This window comes from Canis lupus, chromosome 6 (genome assembly GCF_003254725.2).
Source record: "Canis lupus dingo isolate Sandy chromosome 6, ASM325472v2, whole genome shotgun sequence".
Classification (NCBI taxonomy): Eukaryota; Metazoa; Chordata; class Mammalia; order Carnivora; family Canidae; genus Canis; species Canis lupus.
Window position 1 is genome coordinate 25,782,452 of NC_064248.1, and position 26,910 is coordinate 25,809,361.

The following is a 26,910-nucleotide window of genomic DNA, read 5'->3' on the forward strand; positions in this document are numbered from 1 at the left end:
AAGAAAAAAGAAAAAAAAAAAAAACATGTGCAATAAATACCTCAGCATAAACTTACCTGAGATTGATAGCTCTGAACCTTTTAATAGAAGTCTAAATTATTTCACATCATCAGTTCTCATCCTAATATCTTCAGAATCTTTTCCAAAGTACTTAGTTTTAGAACAGACTGAGCCTTTCTTCTGTTGTTTTCCTTACTTTCACTGGCTCGAAACCTTTTCCTAGGGAGGATCCTGGAGTTTAAAGCTGGGTACATGTTCTAGAAAGCTGCTGCTATGAGTATTTCCCACCCGCACCCCTGCCCTCCATTACTCAAAAATGATTGCCTCCTTGCTCTGAGGAGCAGAGCAAGCTTGCTATAGCTTCACATTTCTGTATATTTGCCCCTTTGCCATCTCATTTTCTTGGTCTTCCCCCAACATTAGCATTAACATGGGATTATTTATGTACCTGTGAAACTGATGAGTTTTTCAAGCTAATAATAACTAGTATCATGGAATTTTGAGTAACCAAAAGTTCACTCTATCCTCACTTGAAAAAAATTCTTATTGTTGGCCTTTTTGCCTAGCACACTTATGTTTTTGCCTTCACCATGCTTCTGAGGACAGTCAAGTTGTGTTGTGTGTGCGTGTGTGTGTGTATGTATGTAAGTGTGTGAGATGGAAACTGTTTTCTTTCCCTATTATAAAGTTGATACTGGTATATGTTAATATGTTCATTTGGTTAATGAATGAATTTGGTTAATGTATGCTAATATAGTCATTTTGGTTACATGCTGCTGATTTACATACCTTTTACTTGAATGTTTTTATATATTTTGATAACTTTAATGACTTCAAGTGATGTCTGTATAATTGCTGAAGCACAGATCTCTAACAAATGTGCCTTAAAACTACTGATTAAACAGTATCTTGAAGGTTTAAAAACGTGTTTGTGTATATTTGAATTCATGGAGGTTTCTTGTCATCGCAATCAAGCGATCATGGAAAACTGTAACAGTTTGTAAAGTTGCTCTTTGCCTCTTCCTAAAATCACAGAACTATTTAATGCAATCACCAGATGAGTGCTTTTAAGACTCCTTGACTCCAAGGAGGAGTCTATGTGTGTTTTATACTAAAAAGACATAAGTTGGGGCGCCTGGGTGGCTCAGTGGTTGAACATCTGCCTTTGGCTCCTGTCATGATCCTGGGGTCCTGGGATCAAATCCCTCATCGGGCTGCCTGCAGGGAGCCTGCTTCTCCTTCTGCCTATGTCTCTGCCTTTCTGTCTCTCATGAATAAATAAATAAAATCTTTTAAAAAAAAGAGAGAAAAGATATAAATTATTTCAAGCACTCCCCTTCCCACCCCCCATCTCCTTAGAGGGAGCCACTGCTAATGTTTATTCTCCCAGAAAATTATAATACATATTCAAATAGATCCATGTATGTGGTTGAATATATGAAGTATATATTTTGAGCTTCTCTTTTTTTTTTCTTATAGCATCTTAAAGATCTTTCCATATAAATAGTCACTTCATTCTTTTTAATAGCTACACAGCATTCCACCGTATCAGGGTATACTTCCATAAGGGTTAGCTCCTTTTTTTTTTTAAGATTTTATTTATTCATGAGAGACACAGCGAGAGGCAGAGACACAGGCAGAGGGAGAATCAGGCTCCATGCAGGGAGCCCAATGCAGGACTCGATCCAAGGGCCCCAGGATCACGACCTGAGCTGAAGGCAGATGCTCAACCACTGAGCCACCCAGGTGCCCCAAGGGTTAGCTCCTTGCTAGGCTAGATACTTGGTTCAGCTCACCAACACTGATCCCCATCCATCATCCTGTTACAAACTCGAGGAGCTGGAATCTTAAAAGTCCCTGCAAGCATGTCTCTATTTCTCTGTTCTGCCTTTTTCTCCTAAAGAACAGGTTCTTGTTCTCTATCAAAGCAGGATTCCATATTCTTGAAATCACAAAATATTCTCATCCCAGTGAAAAGCAGAAGTCAATTAGGCAAGTTTTTAGTTTGCATTAACTCTTAAGTGGCAATATGTGATTGCAGCTACTCATGAGTAAATAATGATGGAAAAAGGTATGGGTTTTGCCAGAGTGGAGCTGCAAGGTCTAATCCCTGGGAAGATAGGACTTCTGAATGTGTCTTCTTTACATACGGTATGACTTTATTAGTAAATTCCATCTGGTGTATTTTCTCTCCAATACATAGGGTGGTTGGGACCTGGCATGGCTTTGCTACTTAATTGTATAATTTTGTACAGGTGTCTTCACCTTTCTCAGATAAAATTTCCTTATCTTTAAATGGAAAATAAAACATATATTTACTTTTATTTTTGAGAATGGAGTTAGGGACTAATATGCTTTTTCTTTGTGAAATTTTGTTTTCTCATTATAAAAATACTTGTTGGGTTTTTTTTTTTAATTAGAGAGATAGAGAGACCACATGAATGGTGGGGGTGGGGGGGAGAAGCAGACTACCCACTTAAGGGAGTTAGACTGGGGCTCAATCCCAGGACCCTGAGATCATGACCTGAGCTGAAGGCAGCTGCTTAACTGACTGAGCCACCCAGGCACCCTATTCCCAAATTCTTTTTAAGATATCACAGAGGGAGGGAGGATGGGATGAAAAGAAAGAAAAAAATGTTGGTATTCTCATTTCTTTTTCACTTACTGTGTTTTTCAAAAGTTCTTTATAAGCATTTCAATTGGCTACATAATATAATATCCAGATGGGTCATAATTTTTAACATTCCTTTGCTGCTTAACATTTTGTTTTCAAATTTTCCTGACAATAACTGTGACTTCTATAAATTTTTATTAACTTTTTTTTCTTCTTAGGAGCAGAGACCTAGAAGTGAGATTACAACAAAGGTTTAGAAAGAACATTTGAAAAAAAAAAAACATTTGAAGGCCTTTGAGAGGTTTATACTCAGTATAAAGTGAGAATGTTATATCATCCTCACTTTCACTAAGAATTTAGGTTTAAGAAACTATAATTCACCATAATTTAAAATTATTGTAGTTTGTTAAAATAAATAAACAAATAAATAAAATTATTGTAGTTTGTTAGAGTAGTTTGAAAGCAACTAGCACCTCAATTATTTTATAGTATATATTAAATGTTTTATAGTAACTTGGAAAAAATATATAATCCAAGGGTGTAAAGCAGAAAGTGAAAGCCCCCTTCTCACAATCCCAACCTTTTAAAGTTACCAATATTAAATGCTTTGTTATATATCCTCCCAGGTATGCATCTTTGATTTTTTTTCCCTTCTCATATATCCTACATTTGAAAAATTATTCCTATTAGATAGATCCCTTAAAGTAAGTAGGGCTGTTGTATCATGGGATTTGTGTTATTTTTTAAATATCCAATAAAAATATTTTCATAGGACTTTTTCGTTAGTTTTAGAATCACAGCAAAATTGAGAGGAAGGTAGAGATGCCGGTACGCTCTTGGCCCCCACACATGCATGGCCACCCCCATTCTCCATATCCTCCACCAGAATGGCACATGTGTTAGAGGTGATGAGCCTACAGGCACGCACTGGGTATTCACGTTAGGATCCGCGTCGCTGGATCTCCTCTCCATTACCCTGCATACCACCCCAAACCATCTGCACCGATACGGATGCATACCAAGAATAAAGCGAAAACAAACAAAAAATCAATGTTCTCTGTACGAACCCTAAAACTAGAGAAAACGACAAAATTTAAATCGGCTGTTAGCCCCACCACGGACACTACTGACCATGTGGTGAATTTAATTTCATTCCGCAATTTCTACTTTTTAAAATTTCTGCTATTTTAAAGTCGATGTAGGATACATAGAGGAAACTCTCCTTCCATGTTAGTAATGCAAAAAAAATACAGTGGCTGCGCCAATAAAGAATCCCTTCGTGATCCTTTTCCCCCAGAATTTACATCGGGGCAGGATCTTGGGAAGAGCCATGTAGCATCCTCATCTCCCTAGCAACCCAAGTCTCTTACACAATCGTCGTGGTCCTGAGTGATTGATGGTGGTCGCATCCAATACCGTCTTCTCACTTGCCCTTTCCAACCAATCAAATGGAAGTAGCGGCCTAGGGGGCGTTCCCACCGGTGCAACTGGGGGGCAGTGTCGCTCTGACGCCTGCTGTGCGTCATCAGTCTGCGCTCAACACACGTTTCGCCCGCTCCGCGCCGGGGAGCGGTTACCTTGTCGCAACAATGAGCTGCGCCGCGCGGGCGGCGGTCCGCTCCCTGTGGCGGCTGCGCGCGGGCACCCTGCGGCCTCTCACAGGTAAAAGAGGAGCGCGGACGCGGATGCGCGGGAAATCGGCGGGCCAGGGAATTCGTCGGTGTCCTGGGCCGAAGAGGTCACGGGGGCCGACGTTCGTCAACGTCATCCGGCTGCGACGGAGGCGTGAACCTGAGGGCGCTGATAGGCGGGGCGGGAGGGGCGTGGCGTTCCGCCGGGACGCTTGGGCGGCGCGTTGGGCGATGACGTCATTGTGCACCTGTGCTGGGCGGTCCTTGCGGTGGCGGTCGGCGTTCCGGGCGGAGGACAGGTGGCGAACTGGAAAGTGCAGAGTCCGCGTTGCGGTCGTGCGGCCGGCGGCGTGGGCTTGGTAGAAGCGTAGGTTCAAAGGTCGCACCCCTGACTTACGGGGTCCCCTTGTCTGCATTTTAACAAGACCCTCGAATGACTTGCTTGCTCTCTAAAGCTAGAGAAGCACCAGGGGGGTGGAGGAAGCTTAGAATTCGGATTAGGGAGATGGGTTAGGATCTCCGGTCCTTCTCCAACCTTTTTTTTTTTTTTTTCCATTAGAGCTGCCCCAGAAAATTGTTGTGAGGTCTTTTTCTCAAATTTAAATCATGTGTGTACCACCTAAAGATTTTTTTTTAAAGATTTTATTTATTTATTTTTTTGTAAATTTATTTTTTATTGGTGTTCAATTTGCCAACATACAGAATAACACCCAGTGCTCATCCCGTCAAGTGCCCCCCTCAGTGCCCGTCACCCAGTCACCCCCACCCCCCAAGGATTTTTTTTCTTTTTTTGCCTTTTAGCAATACCATTTGTACTTTTGATTACTAGATGTGCTTTTTCTACGACGGTGTTCCGTTTTCAAATTCAGTAATTTCATGGAAACGGAATCCTTATGGTAAAGACGGAAAACCAGTATTGCCTGCCCCTAACAGAGTAATCAAAAAAATAAATGCTCTGGAAACAAGTATTAGGAAGGTATTTGTAAACTGAGACATTCTGTTTGATGAAATCAAAAAGATTGCAAAGGAATTTAGAAGAAAGTAACTCTTACTACATGGGTGTATTTAATGCATGTTCGTAAATCACTTAATATCTTCCGATATACCGCTCAAAATCTAGGTACCATCATTGTTAGGTGTTTCACCCTTTGGGAAGGCACTAACATGATATAATGCATTTGAGAGCTTTTAGCACTGAGCCCCAACTTTATTTTTACTCAATTTTAAGATGTGTGACAATGCAGGCAAAACTCAGGATTGTTAAACGTGACTTTTAACGTTCTTTTGTTGAGCCAGTGAGCGTAACAGAATAAGAGTCCCTGTTTTTCATTTATAAAGTTACTTTGCTTCCTGTATCTCATTTTATCGTTATAACTCAGTAAGAAAGGTGTTACTATTGTATGTCTCCTTAGGAAGGAAATAACCTGATGATTATTGCCAATTTTATATATAAGAAATGGTGATTCTGATTTGCCCAAGGTTAGTGTTAAAGACAGAAAACATCTTTTCTTTTCTTTCTTTCCTTCCTACCCCTCTCTCCCTCTGTTCCTTCCCTTCTCCCTTCCTTGATTTTTCTTTTTCGGTAATCTCTACCCCCAACATGGGGTTTGAACCAACAACCCTGAGATCAAGAGTCACATGCTCTACCAACTGAACCAGCCAGGTGCACCAAACATCCCATAATTTTTAAAGATACCTTGTAGAGATTGTGAAAAGGTAGAAATGGCAAATATTTCAATACCCAATCTTCCACACACCCCACAAAACATCATCTATTAGGTGCCTGAATCTGGGAAAGTGGTGCAGTGCTAGGGAACTATTTAGTATGGTTTTTTTTTTTTTTTTTGAAGATTTTATTTATTTATGATAGACATAGAAAGAGAGAGAGGCAGAGACACAGGCAGAGGGAGAGGCAGGCTCCACGCCAGGAGCCCAACGTGGGACTCGATCTCGGGACTCCAGGATCGCGCCCTGGGCCAAAGGCAGGTGCTAAACCACTGAGCCACCCAGGGATCCCCCTGTTTAGTATGTTTTTAACAGAAATATAGTGCTGTCCATCAGAAGTCAGCTGTGTGTTTGAACTCATCCTGTGTACTCAGTCCCTTGCTATTTCTCATTAAATGTGTTTTTGTTTTTTTTTTTTTTAAATGAGTATTGGCTTGTCTTAAAGTTCCTTCCCATTAATATGTTTTTAGATAGGAGTAACAAATGAAAGAAAAGGCGAACAAGATTATCTTGAGGAATAGGGCCAGCTCATCATTTTCAGTTTTAATTCCTAGCAGTCATGTTTCTGCAAGGAGGTCAAATTAATGGGAGCACCAGTTCTTGGACTTAGAGGCAACAACTTGGGACAGCTACCTTGATTTCATCAAATGTGTCAAATTGTTCTCCATATAAAAACATGGGCATTAACCACAGTGACCTGCTGTCTGATGGCATAGATCTGAGTGGTGCATTATACCTAGCAGCATTTGGACTCCATCCAGTTGTTGATGTCTACTTCCCAGGTTTCATCCAGTTTCGTGAGTCAGATGTGCTCAGTGAGATGGAGCAGGTTATATGGAAGAGGGGATCAAAGCTGGGTCACCATGCTTCAGACCCCCATGTCATGCTCCTTTGTTTAATGAGGCATTTAAAACCCCACCTGGTCAAAAAAGTTCAAATGAAGAATCACCCCAAATTTTATCTGGCCTACCCCATCACTTTTTGTCCAAAGTACTCAAGCCTTTTAATGAAAACCCTACAGATGTACTCAAAGTGAGGTTTTCTGCACATTTTCAGGGTGTTGATGTTAGCCTAAATGAAAAGAAGTATGTATTAACGATATGGTAGGCATACATAAGAGCCTTGGAACACATCTCAAGATGATACCAACACACATCACAGTTCACATTACAAACTTACTGGCCTCCCTGGGTCTCCACTTTCATAACTGCAAAATGAGCTGATAACACGTTATACACCTAAACTTGTAAAACTCTAAGGTAAAAAATTTGGGGGGTACCTTAATGTAAGGCTCAGAGAACACATTGAAGGTGTCACTACTAGGAGATTTTTTTTTTAAAGACTAAATTTAATCTGTCCTGAATAATTTACATTTCAAAGACAAGAATTTCATTGAACTGATAGTATACCATAACAAGATCAATCCTAAGCCCCAGGGCACATTTTCCAAATCCCATGCCCATGGGTGTTTTGAGAGGACTTAAATCTGTGGTTCTCAACCTTGATGCAGAAAAGATTTGTCCAGAGCTTTTATAAAAATCCACCCTGAGATTAATTGGGGAACAACACCCATGGTTTTGAAAGCTCCTCAGGAGGTTTTGTGCAGCCAGGGTCAGGAACAAAGTAGGCCGGGTAGGGAAGTGAATTGTTCATCTAGAGGCCACGTGCCTTGCTGCCACGTTAGCTGCCTGGTGAAAAGACAGGTTCAGTATTTCCAGATCTTTCTGTGATTAATGTGAAGCCAGAAATCCAGATGTTTAGGTAAAATCTATGCTTTAAGTGTTGGTAACTAATTCATTAAAAAAAAAAGATAGGGATCCCTGGGTGGCACAGCGGTTTGGCGCCTGCCTTTGGCCCAGGGCGCGATCCTGGAGACCCGGGATCAAATCCCATATCGGGCTCCCGGTGCATGGAGCCTGCTTCTCCCTCTGCCTGTGTCTCTCCCTCTCTCTCTCTCTCTCTCTCTGTGTGACTATCATAAATAAATAAAAATTAAAAAAAAAAAAAAGATGGGCGGGAGCGTGCCTGGCTAGCTCAGTCATTAGAGCATGGGACTCTTGATCTTACGGTTGTGAATTCAAGCCCCGCATTGGGCTTGGAGCCTACTTAAAAAAAAAAAAAAAGCAAAAAAGCAAAAGAACACTGCAGATTAAACAGAATACATTTATGAGCATACCCTACCCACGGGGAACTCATCTGTGACCTTTGTTCTAAGGCGCCTCTTTCTTCTGCCTATAAAAGGAAACATCTGTTTTACTCAGGAGTAATAAAGAATAAAAACATTTGTGTTGCAGCGTATGGAAGAAGAATTGGTGTCAGGTTTTACAGTTCAGGAATGACCTTAGACAATGTCAATCGGGCAGCTGTGGATCGAATAATCCGGGTGGATCATGCAGGTGAATATGGAGCAAACCGAATCTATGCAGGACAGATGGCTGTCCTGGGTCGGACAAGTGTCGGGCCAGTCATTCAGGTGGGTACTTCATTATCTCCACCCACCCACCCACTGGCCTAGTCTTACTGAACAGCAGGGGGGTCCAGAAGCCTTCAAGCCATGAATCACATGAGGTCATACATTTGCAAGGGAGAGCAAAAATTGGTTATTTTAGGGTGGGCAGTGGAGCCAGTGAAAAATATATTATTCTTTTTATGTGTATGGCACCTGGGTGGCTCAGATTGTGATCCCGGGGTCCTGGGATCGAGTCCCACATCAGGCTCCCCATAAGGAGCCTGTGTCCCTCTGCCTATGTCTCTGCCTCTCTCTGTGTGTCTCTTGTGAATAAATGAATAAATAAAATCTTTAAAAAAAAGTATCCTTTTTATGTGTAAAGCACAGACATACAGTACACAAACAGATATATAGTATACCTGAAGTATTAAAATTACATCATGGAATGGGCAGTAAAAAAGGGTTGAGAATAATTGCATTGGTGAAAGCACCAGTTGCTGAGAGGTGGTGATCCTGTCCCCAGTGGGGATATTTTATATATATATTTAAAGATTTTTAAAATTTATTTATTCATGAGAGACAGGCAGAGGGAGAAGCAGGCTCCTTGCAGGGAGCCCAATGCAGGACTCGATCCCGGGTCTCCAGGATCACACCCTGGGCTGAAGGCGGGTGATCCCCAATATTTTATATTTTATAATGAGAGGCAGAGAGAGGGGCCTGGGCTTTGTTGTCACAAAGACCCGGGTTCACGTTCCAGCTTTCTTCCACCTACCTGTGTGACCTTGAGGAGGTTCTATGACCTCTCTGGGTCTCCATTTCCATATCTGTGAAATGAGCTGATAACACCTACCTCATTGGGTTTGGGTGAGGAATAAATAAGGTGGCAGTCATAGGGCAACCAACACCATGTCTGGCATGTAATAGACAGCACGAGTTAAATTGCCTGCTCTGAGTTCTTGGGCAAGTTGCCTAATCTCTCTGTGCCTCACTTTATCTGTATAATGGGGATAATAATAATAGTTTGTGCAGATTAAGTGAATTGCCTTCGTAAAGCTATTTGATAGCGAGTGCCTGGCACTTAAAAAGTGCTGTAATTTGGGGGATCCCTGGATGGCTCAGAGGTTTAACCCCTGCCTTCAGCCCAGGGCGTGATCCTGGAGTCCCAGGATCGAGTCCCATGTCGGGCTCCCTGCATGGAGCCTGCTTCTCCCTCTGCGTGTGTCTCTGCCTCTCTCTCTCTCTCTCTCTCTCTGTGTGTCTCTCATGAATAAATAAATAAAATCTTAAAAAAAAAAAGAAGTGCCATATGTTAACTCTTTTATCATTCTCCCTTTTTCCTTTGTTTTTTTAATAATAAATTTATTTTTTATTGGTGTTCAATTTACCAACATACAGAATAACACCCAGTGCTCATCCCGTCAAGTGCCCCCCTCAGTGCCCGTCACCCATTCACCCCCACCCCCCGCCCTCCTCCCCTTCCATCACCCCTAGTTCGTTTCCCAGAGTTAGGAGTCTTTATGTTCTGTCTCCCTTTCTGATATTTCCTACCCATTTCTTCTCCCTTCCCCTCTATTCCCTTTCACTATTATCTATATTCCCCAAATGAATGAGAACATACAATGTTTGTCCTTCTCCGATTGACTTACTTCACTCAGCATAATACTTTCCAGTTCCATCCACGTTGAAGCAAATGGTGGGTATTTGTCGTTTCTAATGGCTGAGTAATATTCCATTGTATACATAAACCACATCTTCTTTATCCATTCATCTTTCGATGGACACCGAGGCTCCTTCCACAGTTTGGCTATTGTGGACATTGCTGCTATAAACATCGGGGTGCAGGTGTCCCGGCGTTTCATTGCATCTGAATCTTTGGGGTAAATTCCCTTTTTCCTTTGATATAAATGATACTTCTATTCTAGCAGTCTAGAGGGAAATGACACAATAGGTGATATGCTGCCCTCCTGATTTTGGAATGGGCTGAACACCTCATTTCTCATTAATTGTGGACTTTGTCCTTGAATAGGCTATGCGGGTCCAAGAACTGCTGGAGCCATGGTTCATGGCCCACTTATCTGGAATTGAGGGAACAGGCTCTTCTCTTGGTTTGTTGGCACCCTCTGTATCCACGATGCTTTTCAGTTGATGTTTTGCTTTTTCCCTCAAGAATTCAAGGGGAGAGGGGGAAATAGCAGTTCTCATTTTTCATTACATTTCCACATTGCTTCCTTTTCCTGACTTAGGGCATGTAGCTTCTCCTTGGTATGTAGCCGGTGACCTCTATGTGATGCTTGCATGTCTTTATTGTTATGTTTCTTACAGAAAATGTGGGATCAAGAAAAGGACCACTTGAAAAAGTTCAACGAGTTGATGGTTGCATTCAGGGTGCGGCCGACGATTCTGATGCCCTTTTGGAACGTGGTGGGGTTTGCACTGGGTATGTGTCTGTCCAGAAGAGCTTACATGAGTTTAGGGATCTGGCAGTGATTAAATCGGTAAAGTACCGATTTCGTAATTCTTTATGTGTCCTCTTAACCACCCTTTTATTTCCTTAACATTTTTAAAAGTCAAATGGACTTTTTTGGGGGACTTAAATTTACTTAATTTTACTTACTTTCTTTTTTTTTTATTTTACTTAAATTTACTTAAATATTTATGTATTTGAATCAGTACTTTTATAAATAGAAGGTGCGATAAAAGCAAATACAACAGAGAAGGAAAAAAACAAGAGCAATTCAGCTGTATCCAGGTGATGTTCTCTGACAAAGGTTCTAAGCTTGAGATCAGCTCACTCTTAAAAAGGGAGAAGACTGGGGATCCCTGGGTGGTTCAGTGGTTTAGTGCCTGCCTGCCTTTGGACGAGGGCATGATCCTGGAGTCCCGGGATCAAGTTCTTCATCAGGCTCCCTGCTCTCTCTCTCTTTCATGAATAGATAAATAAAATCTTAAAAAAAAAAAAAAAAAAAGGAGAAGACTAAATGTTAGAAAAGAATCAAAGACATACCCCAAATGAAGACTTTCTTCTTGCTATAATGAGAGGGTTCAAAAGAGCCTTGAAAAGAGAATAGCATTCTTACTATGTGATTCGGGATTTAACAGTGTGACCTAGTACCACCTAAAACCGGTTTTCACTGGGCAGGTTGCTCCTAAGCATAGATGGCAGTGTCTAGAGACATTTTTGGCTGTCACAATCAGGGCTGCTACTGGCATCCAGTGGGTAGAGGCCAGGGGTGCTGCTAATGTCCTCCAATGCCCAGGACAGCCCTAACAACAGGGAATTACCCAGCCCCAGAGCCTGGAGTACTGAGCTCGACTAACTCTGACCTGACATGATCTCTCCTCACCAGTGTGGTCTCAGTCCCATCCCTTTCTGCTCTGGATTTGACAATTCCAGGTGCAGGAACTGCCCTGCTTGGGAAAGAGGGAGCAATGGCCTGCACTGTGGCTGTGGAAGAGTCCATAGCACATCACTATAACAACCAGATCAGGACGCTGATGGAGAAGGATCCTGAAAAATACGAGGAGCTTCTTCAGGTATTTGAATATACTCTGGAAAGGGGCTGCCAAGGGAGAAAAGGGCAACTTGGTAAGGAGGAAAAAAAATAGAAAAGTAGGGAATGACAGGCCTTAGAAACCTAGGAGAGCACCTCATTCTAAAGGTAGCAAGCACAGAAAGCCAAAGCCGTGGGCCCTGGTCACATGCTCAGGGAGAGCTGGGACCAGAAGCTATGTCTCCGGAGCCCACATCTATATTCTCCACTTCTGGATCACTGAAAGATTCTGAACAAATGTGAGCACAAAACCCTCAGAATAAATAAATGAAATAATAGGTATCTTCAGATGATGTTCTATAGCAAATAAGGGAACTGTTTAATTTTTTTTTTTTTAAGTCTAAATTAGGGATTGGTAAATCCTGGCCTGGGGCAGACCACCTATTTCTGTAAATTGTTTTATTGGAACATAGCCACACCTGCCCGTTTAGATGTCCGTGGCTGCTGTCCCTAGCAGAGTTAAGTAGGTGTGAAGGGGACCATACTGCCTGTGGAGCTTGAAGTGTTGATCTCCGGCCCTTCATAGAGAAAGGTTGCCTACCCCTGTCTTAGATGGTAGTATGAGGATTTAACCTCCAGGAGGAGATAGGACAGCAGGAAAGTTGGATCCTGACTTGCTTTGATTTCTTTGTATTTAACCAGGTGATAAGGAAATTTCGGGATGAAGAGCTAGAGCACCATGACATAGGCCTTGAACATGACGCACAACTGGTAGGAGACCTCCCTTTACTATTTGCTTGTGGGACTCTGGGCACCTTATTTGGAAGAGGGGTGAGAGGTTTTTGTGTCTTGAGAAGTAGATTTCATTGTAACCACCAAAGAAAGCAAACTAAAACAGTGCTTTGACAAAAAAGCAGGCCAATGTGTTGCTCCCAGCTGGGATCTTGTTTCTTGCTTCTTCCTTCATCATTTCCACTAGCAGCTTCCTTCCCCTTCCTGACCAGAAACCAAATGATTCAAATGCTCTGACAGTCATGAAACCACCCCAACCTGATGAATTAAAAGACATTGTTAGATCTTAAGTCTTATCCAGAGAGTTCCAGCCTTGCCATACCAGGCCATGTCTTCCTGCTACAAGTGAACGTAGAACATGTTTCTTTTGTTTGCTTATTATCATTTTTAACAGGCTCCAGCATACACCATTTTGAAGAACCTTATCCAGGCCGGATGCAGCATGGCGATATATTTATCAGAAAGATTTTAAAGTATGTCCATTTTCCCCTGTCTACAAAAGATGACAGTGATTTAACAAATGGCACTGGCAGAAAAGGAAATGTGCAATTATTGTTATATGAAACTTGTTAATAAACTGCAGGAGCTTTTTTTTTCATTAGTAAAACTGTCTAGTGTTTTTTTTTTTTTTCCCCTGTACTGCCTTCTGCTAGAAGGCTGACCGCTCACCGGGTTTATTCCAGTTAAAACAAATGAAGCTCTTCCTTGTTTGTTCCATAGTCCATTATTTTGTAAAACATTAAGAATGAATCATTAAGAAAATAATGGGAATTTTTTTTTAGATTTATTTATTTATTTTGGAGGGGATGGGAATGCACACGCATGAGTGCAGGAGAGAATCTCGAAGCAGACTCCCTGCTGAACACAGAGCATGGCGAGGGGCTTGATATCACGACCCTAAGATCATAACCTGAGCCAAAAGCAAGAGTTGGATGCTCAACTGACTGAGCCACCCAGGTGTCCCAGAAATAAGAGAAATCTTTAAGAAAGAAAATTTGATTTCACTCCTAACCAAAGGTAATTTCAAACATGAGGGTGTTGAAGATCAACAAAGCAAGACTGTCAAATCCATTAGTTAAATAGAAAACTGCCGTTATTTCCAGCGGCCTCCTTAGCTGCTCTTCCTCTCTTCTAGATTTCTCCTTACCAGAGGGTGCCAGGGTGTCTTGCATGGCCCAGTTTTGTCTGTCCTCTTTGTCTTGGTATCCCATCCTGCCTTGTGGCTCATTCCCTACCATTCCCTTTTCAGCCCAGCTTTCTTATTTCCAAATATCCAACTGTCTACCCAGCTCTTCCACTTGGAAGTCAGAGAGACCCTCAAGCTCCACGTGCCCCATCTGAACTCCTCCCCCACCTCCATCCCAATGACCCAGCTGCGTTCCTTATCACAGTTAATAGCAGCTCCATCCTTCTGGTCCTCAGGCTAAAATCTCTAGACTCACCTTTGACACCTACCTAAATCACACCTCCATCCAGTCTGCCCGGACATCCTACAGGCTCTGCCAAAGCCTTTTCACTGCCTCAGGAGCTGCCACCCTCATCTTACCTGGATTATTTTAGAAGCCTCCTTACTATTCTTCCTGCCTTACCCTGTCCTCCCACAATTCATTCTCCACCCACAGCCACAGTGATCCTTTGAACTGTATGCCAGGCCATGTTCCTGCTCAGCTCAGAAACCCCCAATGACTTTTCCCAGTTCCCTCAGCATCAGAGTCAAAGTCCCTAAAATGGTTTCTAAGAACCTGTGTGATTTGGCCCTCTGACCCCTTCCCCTTTTCCTCAATGTGCTCCAGCCATGCTGGCCTCCTTGCCATTTCTCAAAACACCAAGCAAGCTCCTGTCTCAGGGCATTTGCAATGGCTATTCCCTCTGCCTGCAAATAGCCACATGGACAAATCCCTCACCAACTCTCAAACTTTTGTCTCATGTCACCTCTTTAAAGGAGGCCTACCCTGACCACCTCTTTCAAAATTGCAAACCCTATCCCACTGCATGCTTCATCCCACTTGTTCAACTCTTCCATTTTTTTTTCTCCCCATAATGCTCATCAACTTCTGGCATATTATATACTGTACTTACTTGGTTTTTGTTTGTTTCTCCCTGCAAGACTGTAAGCTGTATAGGTCAGGAATCATTTTAATCACTGGCACATAAATAGTCATCAGTGGGATTGGATGAAGAAATAGCTCTCCCTTGTTAGAAGTCATTTTCACATAACTAGCAATTCAAGACTACTCCATGTGCTTCTCCACAAAATTCAGTAGAGATTTATTTATTGAAAAGATGCTACCAAGTCAGGCTGGGCCCCTGGGTTCTAGATCTATAGAGTATGGTTTGCTATAAAACTCAAAATCTTCCAGCCAAGAAGAAAAAACACACACACACACACACACAAAAAAAACAAAAAAAAAAAAACAAAAGCAAAACATGCTACCAAGAAACCAAAGAAAGGCCATTCTCTGTGCTTCTTGCTGATTTAAAAAGAAAACAACAAAAACCAGGCTGGGTATCCACATGCAAAAGAATGAGTTTGGACCCTTATTTCACAGCATATACAAAAATTAACTCAAACAGATTAAAAATACAAATGGTAATGCTAAAACTCTAAAACTCTTAGAAGACGTAGGGTGAGTCTGTGTGACCTTGGATTAGACCAGTTTCCTAGATTTGACACCAAACGTACAAGTAACAAAAGAAAAAAGCTTAGATAGATAGGACTTAATCAGAATAGGAACTTTTGTGCTCTTCAAGAAGGTGAAACATAGCCCACAGAATGGGAGAGAATGTTTGCAAATCATAGATCTGATAAGGGATTTGTACTTAGAGTATATAAAGAACTCTTACAACTCAACAATAAGACAAATAGCCCCATTAAAAATAGTCAAAGGATGTGAATAGACCTGTCTTCACAAAAGATGTACACATGGCCAATAAGCATTTGAAAAGATGCCCCAAATCATTAGTCCTTAGGGAAAACCACAGTGAGATAACAACCCACAATTACTACTCAAAACGTAGAAAATGACCTATTGGCAAGGGTATAGAGGAACTGGATCCTCATTAAATACAGTTACCATATGATACAGTAACTCTAGGTATAAATCCTGAAGAAATGAATACCTGAGTTCAAATACATCTACATGAATGCTCACAGCAATGTTATTCCTAATAGCCGAAAGGTGGAAACAATCAAAATGTCTATCACCTGATTTGTAGATAAGCAAAATGTAGCATATCTATACCTTGGAATATTATTTGGTTGTAAAAAGGAATGAAGTAGTGTATAAAAAAAAAAGGAATGAAGTACTACTGAACGTGCTACAATATTGATAAACCTTAAAAACATGATATTCGGGCACAAAGTTGCAGAATGCGAAAATGAAAATGCTGGAGAAAGATGGTGATGGTTGCCCAACGATGTGAATGTACTTTAGGCCACTGACCTCTACACATAAAAATGGTTACATGATAAATGTTATGTATAGTTTACTACAATTAAAAAGAAAAGCTAAGTGAAGGAAGCCAGACAAAAGGCCACATGTTGTATGATTCCATGTATATGAAATGTCCAGAAGAGGCAAATCCATAGAGATAGACTAGTGGGTGCCTAGGTTGTAAGGAATGGGGGGCAATGGGGAGTAGCTGCTAATAGATAGTTTCTAGAATTTGGGGTAATGAACGTTCTAGAATTAGCTGGTGGTGATGGTTACAGAACCTTGTGACAATAGTGAAAAAAAAAAAAACCATTGAATCAAACACTTGAAAATGGCGAATTTTATGGTATGTGAAGAAATGCAATAAAAAATACAGGATTTATAGTTTTTTGCTGTAAATGAGAGCAAATTTCAATCCCCTCTATTGAGTGGGGAAATGATTTCTTTTAACATGCCACCCTTCAAGTCAGCAAAGCATGCAGAAGCCTTGATCTTCTGAGATGCTGATGCTGCATCTTGGCCTCCCATGTCAAAGCTAATTTTTAAGTATTGCAGTCAGGAATCTTAGTCATATAAAGATATTTTGTACAATACCTATTAAAAGCCCAGATTTGTTGCTGTTTGTTTAGCACCCCATTCAGAATTGATGGCTGATGTTTTGTGCTTCTGAGAGCTTCCAGAACAAGACCAGAGAGATCTTCCAAATCCCCCTGTGGTTGTTTTTAATTCTATTACAGCTTGTCCTCGAGTATTAACAAGGTAATCTTGTCTTTCCCTTACTTTACTGCTCTGACCTTTCAGGGAAAATGTGATTTTAAAATTGGACACCATCCAAAGATGATGCCAGGAGGACAAAGGATGTTATTCTGGCAAGCAGCATAGTTCCAAAGAGGCAACCTGAGATACGATTCCCTTGCTACTCAAAGTGTGGTCCATAGACCAACAGCAGTGGTATCTCCTGGCAGCATGTTAGAAATGCAGAATTTGGAGCTCCTCCCCAGACCTTCTGAATCAGAATCTGCATTTTAACAAGATGTGGTGGTTTTAGACTATGTCCACAAATTCCTGGATACTCTTCTGTTCAGTGGAGCCTAATGGCCCTTGCCTCAAGTGTAGGCTGTGCTTAGTGACTTGTTTCTCACAAATGGTGGAAACGATGGAGTGTGACTGCCAAGGCTGCCTGGTCATAAAAGAGGTTGCAGCTTTTACCTTTCTCTCCAAGATCACTCAGTCTAGGAAAAGCCAGCTGCCATGTGGTGAGAACACTCAAGCAGTTAATCTGTGGAGAGGGTCACAGGGCCAAGAGCTGAGGCCGCCTGCCAGTAGCCATGATGTGCACCATCGTGGAAGTGAATCTTTCAGCCCCAGTCCTACCTTCAGATGATGTAGTCCTGGGCGACATCCTGCCTGCAACCTCATGAGACACCCAGAGCCAGGATCACCCAGCTGTCCACTCCTTGGTTCCTGACTCTCAGCAACTACTTTCGATGATAAATGTTTGCTGTTTTCAGCTGCTGAGTTTTGGGGTGATTTGTTATGTGGCAATAATTAACCAATACCCAACACCTCCAGGTGATTTGGAAGCACATTAGTGCAAGAAGCTGAACTGGACCATGAACTTTTGGACGGCAGAGACCGTCTTGGTCATTTCCATACCTTCAGAGCTTAGCACAGTGTCTGACACTCCGTAAATTTTTGTTGGAACAAAATACAAAGTTAAATTGCCCTGTTTTTAAGAAGTGAAAACTTTTTTTTGGTAAAAAAAATAATGCACACATTCCCATGGCGAATTAGTGCTAAAGGGTATTTAGAGTGACAAGTAGATCTCTCTGTAGACTGCTGTTGCTTTTCAGGAAACTGTGACCAGCAGCTGCCTTACTTTGTGATCAGCTATTAGCAATCTGTCACATAAGACATTACATGGATTTCTTTCTTTTCCCCCCTTCACTTCCCAAAGAAATAGTTGCCTCGAGATGAAACACTATAAAAATGACATATAGGTTAAAAAAAAAAATGCACAGGGGCTCCTAGGTGGCTCTCAGTCAGTTAAGCATTTGCCTTTGGGCTTGGGTCAGGATCCCAGGATCCTGGGATCGAGCCCCACATCGGGCTCCCTACTCACTGTCAAGTCTGCTTCTCCCTCTCCCTTTGTGGTCTCCCACTCTCTCAAATAAATAAAATCTCCAAAAGAAAAGAAACAAAGCAAAACCCAAAAACCAAAACACAAGGCACTGCTTCCAAACGTATCCCTAAAAGTAACCACTGTTAATAATTCATCGTGTACCTCTCCAGACACTCGAATCTTTTATCCATACATGGACACTTTTGGGTTCAGATCGCTCCTCACTTGGAATAATACTGTGCATCTTTGATCTGCAATCTGTGTTTTTCTTTGGTGCCTTATTGGCCATCGTTCCAGGACAACATGGGTAGATGCACGGCGTGCCCCTGGTTGGCGGCAACACTCTTCCATTTCACAGCTGACCCACCGCCACCACCTGGACGCTGCCTGGCTCCCACCCAGCAGTACTGCTCTGCCTCACCCACTCCATTCCCCCACCGCCCCCCACCCCTGGGGGCACCAGCTCCCCTTGCCCCCTTTAGGGAAGAAGGAGGTGGAAACCCAGTCTGCAGGAGCCGGATGCCCTTGAACTTTACCACCAGGCCACTTGGCCTCTAATGTCCTCTCTTCCTTTATCAGTGGACAATTCGGTCATTAGTAACACAAAATTTGGGGACATCTAATGCTTCCGGGGACCACATTTGAATACAGATTCTGGAATTTCAGGAGAGACCTGTCGGCCTTCTCCTTCTTACCCCTTTCGGAGGGGTTCAATACTCTTTCGAGAACATGATATGGACTGGATCCTCACTCCAGGGCCGCCTTAAAAGGAGGCCTCCTTCTTGATCTGATGATCTGAGCAGAAGAAAACATGACCTTTCCCCACCGAGGGAACAAAAGAAACCTTTCCTTAAAACTGGTCTTTTCTGGCTCTTGCCAGATCACAAAAAGGCCTTTCCGACCGAACACGTTTGCAAAGGTTGAAAAGGCGCCTCTGGCCTTCGGGGACGTGCTTCCTCCCACTCGGTCTCCCGGGATGTCAGCCATGCGGGGCGGTGACAGGCGGCAGCTCTGACCCGGAGCGCGTCGGCAGCCAGGCCGCGGGCGCGCCAAGGGCAAAGGAAGGTCGCGGACTCGGCGGCGCCCGCCTTCCGCCACCAGGGGGCGCCCGCGCCCCGAGGTCCGAGTCCGGCCCGCAGAGCTGGCTGCCAAGTCACGTCCAGAGGGTCCCAGGGACAGCGCCTGGGGAGCAAGGCGAGGCCTCTGCTACGCGTTTTGACGATCCCCAATAATCCCCCCTCCCCATCCCCGCTCCCAGAGCAGAATGGATTGGCACGTTGGCGCCATGCAAGAGGCGGAGGGCAGCACATACATGTGCCAGTGCGTGTGGGCCCAGGGACCTGAGAGCATCCTTCTCAGGAAGGATGCATTTTCCTTCTTAGGAAAGGGAGACAGGAAAACACAGGGGAGGGAGATCAACCCCTGCCGAGGGGTACCACGCGGAGAAACCAGCCCCAAGCATCCCGCAGTGCCCAGGGGCCTGCACTGAGCATTGATTCATTATTTCACCCTGCTCCCTGGACACAACTTGCTCGCACACCTTCTTCTGGCTCACATGATGGGCACTTTTTCTGATGAAGGCCATTTACCCTCCTAAGCCATTTATCTCATAAGTGATGTCATCCCACACACTCACTTATCTTATCTCTCTTGGATTCTATCATTGAGGGTCGTTCCCTGCTTTCCTACCATCTCTCCATCGTGGCATGATGCTGTGTAAGGCAAGGCCTGTCCCCACACCTCACTGGCCCCGAGTTAATGTTTGATAAACTAATTTTAGCAAAAAAAAAAAAAAAAAAAAGCAAAACACATATGAACTCATAAAATGAAACCAAATGAATTGACGCCAGTAATCACAAGTAATGACAGACAATCCTCCTGCTGTCAATGTGAATAGACCTAGAAACTGTAAGGGGAACCGTGCTGAGTGGAGGATGGAAGAGCAGGAGGGGAGAGATGGCACCTGAGGCAGAACACAGGAGACAGAGGTTCACTGTAAGGGAGCAGTGGCCGGACAGCAGAGGAGAGGCTGTCTGCAAGGAGGGGGGCCCGGGGGGCTGTAGTTAGCAGGGGTGGGGGGACGTGAGAACGGATGGAGACACACTGAGTTCTTCTTTGGTACTTGCACCTAGTCCTAAGTGGCCCATTGGTCAGGTGGGGCCTATAGGTATTTGGAGGTGGGTCGCCTGCTGAGCCTGTTTGCTTCAGCCCAGTGATCACTGTGGGTCCTTTTACCTTACACAGGTTTCCATTGCTCAAGCCTCTTGCCTAAAAGCAGCCTCTACAGAAATATCTGGATGAAAGTATGACGTTGGGAAAGAGGGACCTTCAACCCTCTCGTCCATCTGCTTCCTTAACCCCGCGTGAGCCTGGCAAACATGTAACCTGCAGCTGTGCCTCAACTCTTCTTCCTCAAAACGCTTTTCCTTTATTGCCACTGTGTTTGGTTTTTTGAGAATTTCCCTTTATGATACTCTCTTCATTTTTTAAAATGTCAATTATGTTTCTAGGGTTATGCAGAATTTTCTAATTCTTATTCCTGGAATGCTTACCTGGGCATGTGCATCAGAATCAACTCCTGAGATTAAAAGAAGAAAAAAAAATCTGCTCCTACTGAACAAGAAGCTACATGGCTGGCTTGAGGGATGAATATATTTTAAAAATTCACATGGGGTTCTGATGGGCAGACCTGGTTAAGAATCAGTGGTTTCATGCCATAAGGGCTTCATTTTAAAATCTGTCCCCAAATGGATACTTTCCCCTGCTTTATATTTTATTTGGGGGGGGGGGGTGGCTGATTCAGGATTTCCATTCTGTTCTACTCCCTTCCTGCACTGTTTTCTCCTAAAATGTGACTTGTTCCAGTTTTCTCCAGTCCATTCAGTACCATGACAGCTGGAAACATGTTCCAGACCAAGTTGTCTTCATGGGTTGGAAACAATGGGGAAGAGCAGTGCTCTCAGTTCTGCTGGGGGATGGGGAGGGATGGGGAGGGATGGGGGGGGTGTGGAGAGCAGTCTTTGTGTAGTATTTTCCATGCTTAGCTTCCAACTGGCTTTATTGAATCTATAAAAGAATTGTGAGGAGATGCCACCTGTTGCACTTGCTTCCTGATGCTCTGTGTATGTATTTATGTTTAAGTAAGACAAGGTCACTAAAAGAATAATTATCTCAATTTTTTTGGTTTTAAGGGAGTATATTATCCTAGGTGCTGCAGAATAAAACAATTTTATTTTAATTTTTTAAAAAGATTTTATTAATTTATTCATGAGAGACACACAGAGAGATGCAGAGACATAGGCAGAGGGAGGAGCAGGCTCCCTGCAGGGAGCTCAATGCAAGACTCAATCCCAGGACCCCAGGATCATGACCTGAGCCAAAGGCATATGGTCAACCACTGAGCCACCCAGCCGTCCCTCACAATCCTTTTTTATAGCATTTAGAAGAGACATAAAAGGGATCCCTGGGTGGCGCAGCGGTTTGGCGCCTGCCTTTGGCCCAGGGCGCGATCCTGGAGACCCGGGATCGAATCCCACGTCAGGCTCCTGGTGCATGGAGCCTGCTTCTCCCTCTGCCTATCATAAATAAATAAAAAATTAAAAAAAAATTTAAAAAAAGAAGAGACATAAAACATCTCTACTTTGCTATGATAGAAAATATTAGTTCTGCTAAATGAAAAACCAGATGTTTTCTTCAGGTATGGTTTGATCCAGGAGCTCAAACCAAATACAGGTTCCCCACTCAGTCTTTCTGCTTTCCACAGTGTCGATATTAGGCTCACAATGACACCCCTCCTCCCCCCGTGGCTCTCCTCCTGTGTGGCAGCAGAATTAGGGCAGCACTTCCATGCATCACCTCCTAACACTCCTCCACCTACAAGAAAGATAAGGATCTCTTCCTCTAGCTTCTGCAGAAGAGAGAAAAACTTTGCTTTCCCAGAATCCACAGCCCATACACCCCGACTCCCCATCTCTAGACTCATTTTTCTCCATTCAGGCCACATTTCTCCTTGTCAGCCACTCACCGTGGTCTCCAGGGGATGTCCTTACCTTTCTCCACCTCTGAAATGATTGCCCCAGGTTGTCACGGATGAACCTGAAAAACATGTGCTAAGTGGAAGAAGCCAATCACAAAGAACCACAAATTATTATTCCATTTACAGGAAATGTCCAGAATAGGCAAATCTCTAGAGACAGAAATTGGATTAGTGATTATTGCCTAGGGTTGGGAAGCAGGTCTTGGGGAAGAAGGTGACAGCTAAGGGGTTCAGGGTTCTTTTGGGGATAATTAAAATGTTCTAAAACTGTGAGGATGGTCGCACAACTGTGTGAACAGAATAGAAGCCATTGAATTGTCACCTTCGATCGGTGAATTGTGTGATATGTGAGTTATATCTCAATAAAACTGTTGGGGTTTTTTTAGAGGTCATACGTGTCAAGTGCTTTTTACAGTACCTGGCACATCCTTTCTGCCTGTTTCACTAGGCCCAGAGGTCACAGTGGCTTCCCACTGTAGCAGACCCTGAGGGGTTCATCAGACCTCAAGTTTAAGTTTCTTTCTTTTCTTTTTTTTTTTTTAAGATTTTTAAAAATTTATTTATTCATGAGAGACACAGAGAGAGAAGCAGAGACACAGGCAGAGGGAGAAGCAGGCTCCACACAGGGAGTCCAACCTGGGACTCGATCCTAGAACTCCAGGATCAGGCCCTGGGCTGAAGATGGCACTAAACCGCTGAGCCACCCAGGCTGCCCTTTAAGTTTCTTTCATCCTGACCTTGTCTTTCCGAATAGCCCCATCATAAACCCCCTTTATTGTCTTTATTATCTCCTTTTGAGTGTGCCCCCCTTTCCTGCTAGGACTCTGACTGCATTGAGACCACGTCTCCAGAAGAAGAGCAGGACTTACTGGCTACTTAGGAAGGAATTTTGTGTGTTCAGTTGACTGGGCCACAGGGTGCTCAGGCATTTGGCCAGATGCTGGGTGTCTCTGTGAGGGTGTTTTTGGTTGAGGTTAACATCTGAATCGGTAGACTGAGTAGAGCAGATTGCTCTTCTAATTGGGGAGGGCGGGTGGTGGGGAGTGGACCTCCTCTAATCAGTTGAAGGCCTGGATAGAACATAAAGTGTGATTTTCTGGAAAGTAGGAGGCAATTCCTTCTGCCAGACTGCTGGACTGGCACCCTGGTCCTTTCCTGACTCAGTACTTCAGCTGAAACGTCAGCTCTTTGGTCTTTTGCAGACTGGAGCTATTACCATTGGCTCTCCTGCGTCTCCAGCCTGCTGACTGTATACGTCTTGGGACTCTAACAGCCTCCCCACTCACGTGAGTCTCTTTTTCTATAAATGTAGATTGTCTTGATTCTGTTTCTCTGGAGAGCCTCGACAAGGACAGGACCCAAAGGAAAGATGAGTCAGTGGTGAGTTTCTGGCTGAATGACTAGGAAAACTATCAAAATATAGGAAGAAGTAAGGAAATCAAATCAAGGCAAGTGGTTGGTGTGGGGATGAGAGGGTTTTCTTTTTCATTTACAAACACTTATTTAACATCTGCCCTGTACCAGATAGAGTGCCAGCCCCTGGGGATTGAAAGATCCACGCCGTTGACTCCACTAGAGGCCAAATCCATCCTCGACTCTATCTTTAGCCTCACTCTCAGCATTGAATTAATCTTAAGATCTGTCATTTTAACCTTTCTGGATTGCTTTCAAATATGTATCTTTGGCGGATAGAGATGGCTTCCATCAGAATCACCATTCCTGCCCACCCCCCCCCCCCATTCCTTTAAGACTCACAACATTTTGAAATGATTTCATTCTGAGTTCAGGAGGACTGTGGTCATATGTGAGGTAGATGAAGAACTTTTATATGTGGAATCGGAAAACAGAAAGTCACTGGTATTGATCAAAGTGCATGGACACAAAGTATATTTTGTAATTCCATATTACTTCAGGTGGCAGGACGGAGGTTGCTACCAATGTTTAGGTTTTTGTTTTTTTTTAAGATTATTTATTTATTCACGAGAGATACAGAAAGAGAGGCAGACACAGGCAGAGAGAGAAGCAGGCTCCATGCAGGGAGCCTGATGTGAGACTCGATCCTGTGACTCCAGGATCACGTCCTGAGCCAAAGCCAGATGCTCAACCATTGAGCCACCCAGGCGTCCCAATGTTTAGTGTTTGTAGGAGGGTGAGATAGTGCCAGAAGAAAAATTATTTGCAGTTATTCCATAAAATCCCATTAGTCAAAACAGGGCCCAGAGTAGAAGAAAGATGGGTGGGGGGCAGAGGACAGCTCCAGAAAGAGGGAAAAAAATACCCATCCTGAGCATCCCTCCTCCTGAGAGTCCCTTTATACTTTATCCCCCTCTGATGGAAGGAAACCTGACAGCCATGGCAAGGAGGGACAGTTTGGACCAGTCACCCCTGGCTCCTTGGAGGTCTGTGGGGCATCGTGTTTGTCTACCCATTTCTGTGGGAACCCAGGGGAGACACTCAGACTGTTAAATCATCTTGGGTGAGGTGGGGCGGGGAGTTGTCTGTTCTCCAAGGTGGGAACCCAACAGCAGGAAACCTTTTCTCCCCCTTCTCCCTTTCCTTCTTTTTATTCTAGATGAGCAGAGATGAGAGAAGGAGTAAATCACTTTACCACGGACTCTACTTTTGGTATTGATTTCTTTTTTTTTTTTTTAATGTCCCTTATCACTACTCTTTTTCTTTCTTTTTAAAAAGGTTTTATTTATTCATTCATGAGAGACACAGAGAGAGAGAGAGAGAGGGAAAGAGAGAGGCAGAAACACAGGCAGAGGGAGAAGCAGGCTCCATGCAGGGAGCTCGACACGGGACTCGATCCTGGGACTCCAGGATCACGCCCTGGGCTGAAGACGGCGCCAAACCACTGAGCCACCCGGGCTGCCCTGATATTGATTTCTAAGCAACCATGAACAAAGATGGAGAGATTTGGGAGTTGTATTCAGGTTTTAAAAAATTCAAACCCGTGTCATTTTACCCGCATGCCCATCACCTCTTCACAAGTATTGGCCACCGTCATCTCTTACCTGATGCCACAGTCTCCACCTTGGGCTCTATGCAGCCAGCATTGTCTCCCTCCACATGGCAATGGGATGTGCCCATGACTACATTTAGGCCAGTAAAATATAAGGAGAAGTTCTTAGGTGGGACTCCTAAGAAAGCGTCTTAGAAATTGGGGGAGACAGGGGTGCCGGAGTGACTCCGTAGTTGAGCGTCTGTCTTTGGCTCAGGTCGTGATCCCGGGGTCCTGGGATCAAGTCCCGCATTGGGCTTCCCACAGGGAGCCTGCTTCTCCCTCTGCCTGTGTCTCTGCGTCTCTGTGTGTGTGTCTCTCATGAGCAAACAAATAAAATCTAAAATAAAACAAAAACAGCTAGATTTAGCTCCCTGGCCATAATTCCCTGGCCCACCACCTCATCAGGCTAGTGAAGTGGTTTAGCTGAGATTTGAGCTATTCTTATATACTCTGTTCTGCATCTTAGTTTACTCCCATTATAGTAAGTCTTGGAGACCACTGAGCCACCCAGGAGCCCCCAAATCTAGCTGTTATGGTAAATCAGTTTTTACTGAAAAACAGTCCTGTCCTTCATTTACATGTCTCTGGCTGATTTCCACTGAGAAAGACAGACTTTAATACCTACAACAGAATCTGTATGGCCTATCGAACCTAAATTATTTACCTATTGGCCCTTTGCAAAAAACATTTGTAACCCCTGATCTAGGCCTTGCTCTCATTATCTCTAAAATGGGTTGATGGAAACATGCCTGGGTTCTCAGAGATTGTAAGGATTATGAAACACAATGAACATAAAAACGACGTAGCCTTTACAGTAAATCCTCAATAAACAAAGGTAATTATTATGACTTTCTCACTGATCTCATTCTCTTTTCATCCAGTAGAAACTTCATTTATATTTATATTCATATTTGATGAATATTTATTTTTTTTGGAGATCCAAGCAAATTGCTTTAGATATTAAAGAACAGTTAACAAATCTAGTAAATGTGTGTGTGTGTGTGTGTGTTGGAGGAGTTGGCACTGAGTTGAGGATAGGAAACCAATATTTGTTAAGCCCTTACTATGTGCCAGGTGTGGGATAGATGCTCTCTGTGTGTTATTTCACTGAAGTGTTATCATCCAGGAGAGGGAAGCTGGAACTCAGAAGGAAAAGATGTAGAGTCAGTGACACAGTTAAGTCCCTGAGCTGGGCCTCCAATCCATTGCTACTTCCCTCCAAAGCTCATGCTCTTTCCATTAGAGAAGCACCTAACAGTTGAGCTGTGTCCTTTGCCAGGCAAGGCCTTAGAGCCCCGTACGCCTCACCTGTGGTTTGCCTGGGACAGTCCTGGTCCATGCCTATCATACAACTCACTTAATCCATAGCACCTGTTTTCCCTCTCAAGCATGAGTTTGGACAATAAAGTCTATGGTCCGGACCATAATGTAGGAGGCTTCAAATATCAGCTCAGTGAGGGCTGAGCCCTTTGTTTTATTTACTGAGTGTTCTAAGCACCTAGAACAGAATATGACACATAGTAGGTGGTCAGTAAGTGTGTGTTGAATCAGTGGATGCTTGAGTCAATTGTCAGTGATCCACACAGGTAGCTGCCAAGTGAACAAGAGC

At 43.4% G+C, this 26,910-nt stretch overlaps 2 protein-coding genes and 1 long non-coding RNA gene across 5 annotated transcripts in view; 2 read left to right on the top strand and 1 right to left on the bottom strand.

The window, feature by feature from the left end:
- Positions 1-4,107, bottom strand: LOC125755183 (uncharacterized). Its single transcript, XR_007411025.1, has 2 exons — positions 3,746-4,107; positions 1-2,842 (listed from the first exon to the last, which is right to left on the bottom strand). It is a non-coding gene; the product is annotated as an uncharacterized LOC125755183 (long non-coding RNA).
- The window catches only part of TMC7 (transmembrane channel like 7), a 62,116-nt gene extending 53,674 nt beyond the window's left edge, over positions 1-8,442 (top strand). Inside the window, exon 17 of the transcript XR_003123968.3 lies at positions 8,265-8,442. The gene's annotated coding sequence lies outside the window, so the exon portion shown is untranslated. The remainder of the gene's footprint in view (positions 1-8,264) is intronic.
- Positions 4,107-26,161, top strand: COQ7 (coenzyme Q7, hydroxylase). Of its 3 annotated transcripts, XR_007411024.1 has the most exons (7): positions 4,115-4,276; positions 8,265-8,443; positions 10,742-10,856; positions 11,814-11,953; positions 12,613-12,681; positions 20,503-23,674; positions 24,867-26,161. XR_007411024.1 is itself a non-coding variant. In XM_025416398.3 (6 exons), the coding sequence occupies exons 1-6, from the start codon at positions 4,204-4,206 to the stop codon at positions 13,172-13,174; spliced, it is 654 nt and encodes a 217-aa protein (XP_025272183.1). In that variant the 5' UTR covers positions 4,107-4,203; the 3' UTR covers positions 13,175-13,309. The 3 variants fall into 3 exon arrangements, 2 of the variants coding, with proteins under 2 accessions (XP_025272183.1, XP_035573360.1); XM_025416398.3 differs by lacking the exons at positions 20,503-23,674; positions 24,867-26,161 and adding an exon at positions 13,097-13,309 and having other exon boundaries at positions 4,107-4,276; XM_035717467.2 differs by having other exon boundaries at positions 20,503-26,161.
- The last annotated feature ends 749 nt before the right edge of the window (positions 26,162-26,910 follow it).